We start from the raw sequence: 9,951 nt of genomic DNA, 5'->3' as shown, positions 1-9,951 counted from the left end.
TCCCAATGTCTATCACCCAGCCACCCCATCCCTTCCACCCCCTACCACTCTAGCAACCCTCAGTTTGTTTCCTGAGATTAAGAATTCCTAATATCAGTGAGATCATATGATACATGTCTTTCTTTGATTGACTTATTTCGCTCAGCATAATACCCTCCAGTTTCATCCACATCATTGCAAATAGCAAGATTTCATTCCTTTTGATGGCTGCATAATATTCCATTGTATATATATACCACATCTTCTTTATCCATTCATCTGTGGATGGACATCTTGGCTCTTTCCATAGTTTGGCTTCTAGTCTTTTTTTTTTTAATATTTTTTTCTTATGCTTTTATGTATTCATTTGAGACACAGAGATACAGAGAGAGAGAGAGAGAGAGCATGAGTGGGGGAGGGGGAAGGGGAAGAGGAGAGGCAGAGGGAGAGGGAGAAGCAGGCTCCCCACTGAGCCAGAGAGGGGCAGAGCCGGACGTGGGGCTCTATCCCAGGACCCTGGGATCATGACCTGAGCCAAAGGCAGATACTCAACCATCTGAGCCACCCAGGTGCCCCACTTCCTTCTAGTCTTATACTTTCTCTAGTTAAGGCAATGAATCAGTTTCTCTTATCACAGTTCTCTTTCTGAATTAAGTAGCCATTATCATCTGGCTATAAAATGTACCTTATGTCTTTTTTCAAACTGAAACATTTTAAAGTTTATGATTTAACATTTTCATAAACAACTGTAGTAACAATTACCTTATTGCATGGCCATGTCTTAAACTAAACTATCTCTGAGGCTCTTCATTTAATTCATGTGAAGCAAAAGTTCCATTGATATTCTATTAGTGTTTTAATTAATCAATAGAAAAAACCAGAATGTCACAGATAATTTCTATGTTTATGAAGTAAAGGAAATTGAAGAGCTGAGCACCAGTGAACTATGTTTGGTTGGTGTGGAAACAATGCTGTCACTTGCCCCAAGTCATCCATTTGCTTCCTCACCAAAGCATTCTCATTCCTTTCATTAGCCTCTTAGTCCTTTGAGCGCATCAATAAACATTTTGTAGACACAGGAAAGGCAGATGATTTCATCGAATAATATAGTCAAGTCATGAGCCATTTCTGTAGCTACAACCACAATATTCTCACTTTTAAACTTCAAACTCACAAATCTACCTTCTGTTCACACTGTCAGCTAGTATGAGGAGCTAGGAAATGGGGAAGATGATCCGATAGAAGTTCTTTGATAAAGGTTTGATTTTTCAGGCCACCTCACAAAAGTTTATTTTGTTTGTAATACACTAGTTGTTATTGCAATTGCATTATTTGTTAATAGATATCTTGTTGAGTCTTCATGTTTTATAGCTTGAGTAAAGGCTATTGTCCTGATTTCTACTCCAGAATAAAAATATTTACAAAAATTTGGGTGATATTTCTATTTTTAAAGTGCTGAAAGAGTTGAGCATCTAATCAATGAATGGGCTGGGAGTGAAACTGACAAAGATGGGAAGATGTCAATAGGGAGAAAAGAGACATTATACCACCTCTTCCACAGGTTTCCTTAGATGGTTTAAAGGCACTCTCCGAACACAAAATGGCTCATATTTAAATGTGTGTAGCAAATAAAATCTTAAAATCAAAAATTATTTTTTTCTTTATAAATATAACTTTTATGTTTTTCATATTACACACAAGAGTAGAAAATTTCAACAACGCAGGTAAAAAATAAATTTACCTGCGATTCTACTAGCTAGGAATGATGGCAGGTAAATTTTAGGGTGTCATCTTTCAGACATACTCTCTGTCTCTCCCTCTTCCTCTCTCACAATCTCTCTTTGAGAGCTCCAGTACATTCAATGATTTTTTTTAACAGCCCATCTTTTTGGATTACACACCCTTCTCCACACCCCTTTTATCAGTGACTATATGCATTGATAGTTACCTGTAAAATGTATTTAATTAGAAATACTTTCAGTGACACAGATTGAAAATAGAGGTTTTATTACATTGAGGTGATTATTACAGGAAATGAATTGTTTCCAGATAAAGAAGATACAAATCGTGAAGAACTACTGCTGGCTCTACTGAATAAAAATTTTGATTTCCAAAGACCTTCTAACATTGGTGAGTCAAAAAGTTATTCTGTCCTCTGACTTGCTCTTTCTAAATGTATATTTATATTAAATAAAATAATAACTACTCCCTTTTATGCTGCACTGATGGCTTAAGTGTTTTTATTATTTCATATTCATGCTAAAAGCAATGGCATTATTAACAAATATTAAAATCCTATTTTCTTCAATTAGAAGGTCCTAGTCAGATCGGTAACCATCTAGTTACACACCAGTGATCTTTACTCATATTTTCTTCTTATCTATGCAAATCCTCACTGGTACAGTTAATATATATGTATTTCTTTTTTACTGTATGTTTCACATCTGTTCATAGGTTTCCACTAGAAATTTCACAAATTAACAGCAATCTCATAGCAGTTTTAACACATTTTGCAATCAAATTCTCCCAATGTGGGAAGTGGTTGGAGTATAAACCATTGGGAAATGTAAGCTACACCAATTGAGATTTTTTTTTTTTTCTTTGAAGAACAGGAGAATCTAATTTACAATTACGTGTCAGAATGTTCTCCAAGAAATGACAAATACTGTCAGAAACTTAGTAAGTCTAGCCTGAGAGAAAATGTGACAATATGTTAATGTGGTATACTCTCAGAAAACATTTGGTCTTCTAAAGAAAATGTCTATTCATGGGACAATGTGCTGACTACAACAATATCTTAATAAATACTTCAAAAATACAACATTTTAAAATTAGAAGTAAGATATTATCATTGAAGAAAATGAATGAAATTATAAAAAAGAAAAATTTATACTCAAATTGTAAGGGAGGGAGTTACTATTTATATTTTGGGCTTATCTTTCTCAACTGAATTATATAGGTGCTTGTGTCCTGCTTTTTTCACTTAATATTGTTTCATAAGATTTCCTTATGTCAGTAAAATAGTTTATTTCTAAATAATAGTGCTTGTTGGAACTATGGTCTATTTTATTTTATATTGATTTTTTTTAAAGACTTTATTTATTTGACAGAGAGAGAGAGAGAGAACGAGCATGAGCACAGGCAGAGGGAGAAGCAGACTCCCTGCCCAGGCTCGATTCCAAGATCCTGGGTTCAGGACCTGAACCAAAGGCAGACATTTAACTGACTGAGCCACCCAGGCGCCCCAGAACTATGGCCTATTTTAGAAATCTTTGTGCTTATTGCTAGAAATTAGGTATTTTCTCATTATATAACTGGTTGCAATTCAATATTATAGGCATTGAGAAAGTATTTGGGTTTTATATCAGGGATGATGGGTGGTCTTAAATCATATGAAAAAGACCTTTGCCTTCCACATAAGATCCTGAATGTGTGTCCTGAAGTGAATCAAATATTACTTACAATGAAATTTTTCATATGACAAATGTATCTTGCAGATAGAGAACTGGCTAACAAATTGGAAGAACTTAACCAGGTGAGAATGTGAAATACTTAATTTCAATTTTAATAATCATTCTAAGGCATTTTCTTATCTTTGGGCATAGTTTGAAAAATTATTAGTACTATACTGTAAAATTTTTGTATTCCTGCTAAAGAAAGAGTAAAGTTATTCACTAGGGAAAAAAATAGTCAAATTACACTTAAAAAAATTAAGAAAGAAAAGAAAACCAAAACAAAATTATATATAGCTGAAGTGATCTTGAGATAAAATGTGTAGAAAATCTGGATTCTTATCCCAGCTCTCCAATTACCTAACTATAAGACCATGGACAAATCAAAATTCTATGGATTTAAATCTGTTCATCTGTAAAATGGGAGGCTATGCTTAGATTGGTGATTTTCAATAATATACTTACTCTTTTTAAAAGTTGAAATACTTTTTCCCAAATCAATTGGATGTGTTCCTAGTAAATGAAGCATATGAAAGTGGAGCTGTCCTGTTTAAAGCAGCTGGTTGGGGACCTGAAGGGTCATCTTCCTGACCTGCTCTCAGCCCTCCTGATAGGAAGCCCCTTAGCAGCCTTATTCCCCCACTGCTTGACATGCTGGGAAGAAAATTTGAAAATCACCAGATTAGATGATTTCAAAACTTGTCCACATACATGCATGCAAATCCATTATTATACAAGCCGTGTGGCTGTTTGGGAGAGAGAATCATGCCCCATCACTCTGAGCAGGTCAGACATGGACACCCTCAGCAGCCAGGCTGAACTCTATTTTGGAGTAGAGTTCAAAAAGAAGTAGGTCTTCAGAGCATGGGCAATCAGAGAGCTTGCTAAAAATTAACATGGGTTGAATTCCAGGTAAAAACTGTAGGGCCTCAAAATACTTCTCACTTCCTGCTGGAAAGGAGAAATATTTCAGGAACTTCAAACATTTATACAACCCTTTGAAGCTCCTTGAAGAGGACTGCTTGTTAGAGGTGACATCAAATCCAGTCCAGCAACACAGGCTGTATTAATAGGCTCCCCATTAACTAACACCCAGAGTTGACATCCTTCACTATAAACCTTTCTTTTCCCTGATCTCCTGTTGAGTCATGTGCCTTTCCCAGCCAGTCTCTAAATAGGTTTCCTTGGATTTTTCCACTTAATTATTTTTGTTTATTTTCTTTATTACTTTTTCTCCTTTTCCATTCCTCTTTTTTCTCCTTTCTTTCTTCCTTTCTTCCATTTTTTCCTACTCTTTTTCCTTTCTTATTCTAATTATTCCTCTTTTTCAACAGAAAGCAGCATCGTTCTTATTAAAGATTGATAATTTTTATATTTGCTTTTTAACAGCTAAAAGAGCAGTTCATGGAGGCAAAAGATGCTGAGATATCCTATGCTATAGATGGTCTATCTTCTTCCCATCCAAATAAGCGAGGTAAATTTTCATTTCAAAGTTTTATAATTGACATCTGAAAGATTACTTTTGCAATTATTACTAAGAGGGAAAAGGTTAACTTGACATTTCTTAATCCTATGGTGATTATCAAGATCAAGGTTGATATTTTTAAAGAAGATGCCAATGAATATGTTCCCATATGAATATATCTGAGCTCTGTCATGTTTATAGGAGTGGATAATAAGGTCTTATGTTCCAGGATTAAGTAAAATATGCCCTTATTGCCTCAAATTGTGAACTATGGCTTGCTATTTTGCTTAAAGACTAGAGTTGGGAGAATCACAAATCGAAGTAATCAGGTTTTAAGTCAATTCAAATTTTAGAACATCTTTATTGAAGTAAGGAGAACCCTCATTGCTCTAACACTGGGTTTAAGGTTTGAATCATAACATTTAATTTTAGAAAGATTTGTCTTTTGGATCCCTCTTATTTTTTATAATATTTCTTGGGAAATTCTTGTTTCTTGCTGAATTAGTTCTTATATTTGAAAAATTTGATTATATATTTCTCCATTCATATAGTGATGTGAGCCTTCCTAAGACTCATTTTATTTATTTACATATTTCCCCTCCTCCCAGATTTGTCTTTAACTTGTTCAAAAGCCTATTTCACAATGCTACTAAGTGGGAAGAGGATGAACTGGTATTATTTAAATACTTAGCATATACCAGACTTTTTATGCTTTAAGATGTCAAACTATTGTGGCTAAATACATAGGCTCTAGAGCTAAACTGCCTGGGTCCAAATCAACATTGACATTCCCTACCTGTGTGACCTTGAGCAATTATGTAACTTCTTGTGTCTCATTTTCTTTGCCCCCAAATGCAAATTATAGCAATAATTATCTTTATGAGATTGTCGGGAGGATTTGATGAGTAAATATATGAAAGGCATTTAGAATAATGCCTGGCATATAGTAAGTACTATGTAAGCCTAACTTGTTTTTTATGGTTTTGATCAGTACTATAATTATTGTTTTATTTTCATCGTAAACCACATAGGATAGCTATTACTACGCTTATTTTATAGATGAGGAAATTACATCTCAGAGAGGTGAAATTATATGCCAAAAATAACCCAACTGCTAAGTGACTCAGCTAGTGAGCCTGAAGGAGAGGGTAGTAGAAGATGAATTGGAAGCTGTAAGAGAGAGAACCTTCAGGATTCTTAAGGACTTTAGCTTTTACTGGGTATCATATGGGACATCACTGGAAACTTTTAGCAAAAGGAGTAATATGAGATAAGTTTTAACAGAACCACTCTGATGCTTCACGGAGAATATACTGCAAAAGATGGGCAAAGGTAGAAGCAGAGAAACCATTAATGAAGAGAATTTAGTGGTTCAGATGGTAAGTGGTAGTAGCTTGGATTAGGGTGGCAGTAGTGAATCGGTAAGAAGGAGTCTGATTCTGGATATAATTTGAGTAAAAAAAAATCAACAAAATTTGTTGTAGGATTACATGTGGTTTGTGTTTTTTTAAAAAAGGGAAGGCATCAAAAATGATTCCAAAGTTTTTGTTTTAAGCAACTAGGAAAAAGAGGGCAATTTCTATTTATTGAGCCAGAGATAGCTGGAAGAGGAGAAAGTTTGGTGGTATAAAAGGTTTGGGATAGAGATTTATTGGGCCTTCCCATAATTAGCATAGCTTAGGCTATGATGTGGTACCAGTTTTAATCCCAATCTCAGGGGCCTATTATATAGTAAAGTCCAATGCATGTCGTACAACCCTCTTCTATTTTCTGGCTATATCATCTAGAAGGCTGTTATATCTTGACTGCCCCTAATATTGCCAAGACACAGGAAAGGGATAGAGGACACATCCCAGCTCCAAACTGCCTCAGTTCAGTGACAAGTGTCACTTCTCCTGAAGTCCATTGGCTAGAATTAGTCATGTGGGCTGCCACCAAAATATTGGCAAGATAGGCTGAGAAATTTTAGGAAGTACCTATAATACTTGGGGAGCACTGTCTCTACCACACACGGTCAATCCTTCGATCTCTGCTTAACCACATAGACTATACTCAACCCATTGCCATTAGAGACATTCCCAGATCTCATTCACTGACTGACCCCAGAACAAAGAACAGTCTCTCCAGGAGGAGATACTTACTAGTCTTCATCAGCTACAATGTGGCTTCTTCCTCTTCATTCACAGACCTGTTAGCTAAAAGGACAATTCCAATAATTGGTAGAGGACCAAGGACGGGATAATCCCTTTCATAAAGGAAATGAACAAGACACAGACAGAGTGCTACCCTCCAGCACTTCTGAAATCCCACTAGGCAAATATTATAAAGATGTCCTACCCTGGGGATGAGAAAAGGTGTCTTGACTGGAGCCTGTAGTACCTGGGAGGAGTCATTTGCTCATTGTAATGTTTCACTGGCTGCACTGTTTGAAATTTTTCCTTCTTCATTTTTATCCCTGGACACATCTTATGTGCTACTTGGGGATTATTCCCTTCCCCAGGATGGCACAGTTTTCTCAGGTCTTATCCTACGTCCGCGAAGTTGGAAGCCCAAAGTTTATTTTGTCTTTAAGTGTCAAAGATATTTTTATTTTAGGCTTTATGGTTTCTTTGACAACGACGTTCTTTCAAAAATTTAGAAAGCTTCTCATGCACTTGCTCCATGCAAATACTTTTTAAAAAAGCAATTTTAATTATTCTGCATTCTCACCCCCAACTTAGTAGCAGTTGCCTTGAAAGTATCTGGAACATACCTTAAAGACTATACGCTCGATCTGATTTTTGCCCTGAGTTCTTTATTCCAACTGCTTTTTACAGAGCCTCTGTCACTTGGAGCAGTTTTAAATCTCATTTTATAGTGTTTGGGATCTAGAAGAGGTTAGTTCTTTCAACATTTTGAGATCTTGTATTTCTGGACTCTCTTTATTCCCTTTGTATTTGTTGTCAAATTGTATTTGGGGATAAATTAGGCAAACTACATTAGCAAACTAACCTTACAATCTCAGTGAATTTGCTTGCTTTAAGATTTATTTTTTGATTACATGAAGTCTCGTGTATGTTGGTCATTTTCCTTTGCACTGTATCTACTCTATGTGTCTCTGTAGTAGAACAGGAGAGAAATGGAGGTAAACACACTCTTAACTGCCAAAATTAGGCACATGATCTTAATCTAACTTAATAGGCTCAGGGAATCACCCGGGAGATGTAAAAAAAAAAGCACAAGGAATATTTGGAGAGTCATATCTCAACCACAGATATTTTGAGCTTGTTATGCCATGCATAACAGTATCTTCCAAGTATAGTAGCCTCCTTAGGCACATTTTGAAGTTTCAGTTACCTGTGGTCAACCATGGTTCAGAAGCAAATGATCCTCCTTCTGACATATCATCAGAATTCTGGTCAATAGTAGCCTAATGCTACGTCATAGTGCTTGCGTCATTCACCTCACTTCATGTCATCACGTAGACATTGTGTCATCTACATCATCACCAGAATAAAGGTGACTAGAGCATAATAAGATATTTTGAGGGAAATAGACCACATTCACATAACTTTTATTGCAGCATATTGTTATAATTGTTCTAGTTTATTATTAGTTATTGTTGTTAATCTCTTACTGTGTCCAGTTTGTAAACTAAACTTTATTGTAGGTATGTATGCATAGGAAAAACATAGTATTTATAGCATTCAGTACTATCTGCAGTTTCAGGCATCCACTGGGGGTCTTGAAACATTTATCCCATGGATAAGGGGGGGACTTCTGTAGTGATCTGAGTAGACCATTGAATATATAAATTTGAAGTTTAAGGAAGCAGCTCATATTGGAGATATAAATTTGATAGTTATCAGCATATCAATATTGCTTGGTATTTTGATCAGACCATCTAAGGAATGACTCTAGATATGAAAGAGAAGACAGCCAGGGCTGAAGCCCAAGTGATTCCAAGGTTAGAGGTTGGGCAGACAAGAGAATCAGCAAAGGAGGCTTAATAGGAGTAGCTACCAAGGAAGGAAGTGACAAAGAAAGGAAGACTGTACTGTTTCCAGGAAGTAATGAAAGTGTATTTAAAGCTATAATATGTCCAGTAAGTTGACAACTGCAATTTTCCTTCTGAACAGGAATGAAAGGTTATTAATGGCTTTGACAAGAATTGTTTGATGGACTTTGGGCTAAAGAGAACATGATAAAACAATATTTTTATCATCTGTCAGGAACCACTGACAATAGACACCGCATTTGAGAAATTTTGTTCTAAAGGGTAGAAAAAATTGGGATATTAGCTAGGTAAGTTTGAAGGCGGTCAAAGAAACTTCTTTGTTTTTAAGCAAGGAGATATTAAAACATATTTGTATGTAGTAGGAATAAAATAAATATTTGTGGTGATAAACATATGAAGTAGATGCCCAGGTTAGGTCACAAAAACAACCCACATTATATTTAAACTGTGCTTCTATTGCATAACTAGAAGTTGTCTACTATAAATAACATTGTGTGAAGATAAGATGGACCCAGAGATCCAGCTAATGCAATAGTAACATACTTAATGGGGAATATTATAGTTTGCTTTAATCATTTAATATATAACTGATAGACACCTGCTAAATTCACTAAATGGTGCTGTCTAATGTAATAAAATACAACATCTTTTCATGATAAAAACAGGTTGGGTATTGAAGGAACATGCCTCAACATAGTAAAGGCCATATATAACAAACCCACAGCTAATATCGTATTCAATGGAGAAAAATTGAAAGCGATTTCTCTGAGTTTGGGAATAAGACAAGGTTGCCCACTCTCACCACTTCTATTCAATATGGTACTAGAAGTCCTAGGTAGAGCAATTAGGAAAAACAAAGAAATAAAAGGCATCCAAATTGGGGAGGAAGAAGTAAAACTGTCACTAATTACTGATGATATGATCTTATATTTACAAAATCCCAAAAAGTCAATCAAAAACCTGTTGAAATTAATTAATGATACTTAATAAGTAAGGTGGCAGATTACAAAATCAACTTACAGAAATCAGTGGGATTCCTTTTTTTTTTTTTTTTTTTT

The 9,951-nt window shown here is 35.4% G+C and overlaps 1 protein-coding gene across 1 annotated transcript in view; it reads left to right on the top strand.

Moving 5' to 3' along the window:
* The window catches only part of UTS2B (urotensin 2B), a 19,403-nt gene that overhangs the window by 3,713 nt on the left and 5,739 nt on the right, over nt 1-9,951 (top strand). Inside the window, exons 2-4 of the mRNA XM_031033229.2 lie at nt 2,011-2,109; nt 3,477-3,514; nt 4,821-4,905. Coding sequence (XP_030889089.1) covers nt 2,011-2,109; nt 3,477-3,514; nt 4,821-4,905 — 222 coding nt within the window. The remainder of the gene's footprint in view (nt 1-2,010; nt 2,110-3,476; nt 3,515-4,820; nt 4,906-9,951) is intronic.

This window comes from Leptonychotes weddellii, chromosome 1 (genome assembly GCF_054177405.1).
Source record: "Leptonychotes weddellii isolate Sample4059 chromosome 1, ASM5417740v2, whole genome shotgun sequence".
Lineage (NCBI taxonomy): Eukaryota > Metazoa > Chordata > Mammalia > Carnivora > Phocidae > Leptonychotes > Leptonychotes weddellii.
The sequence above is the reverse complement of the archived record's forward strand: the minus strand, read 5'-3'. Positions and strand labels throughout refer to the sequence as shown.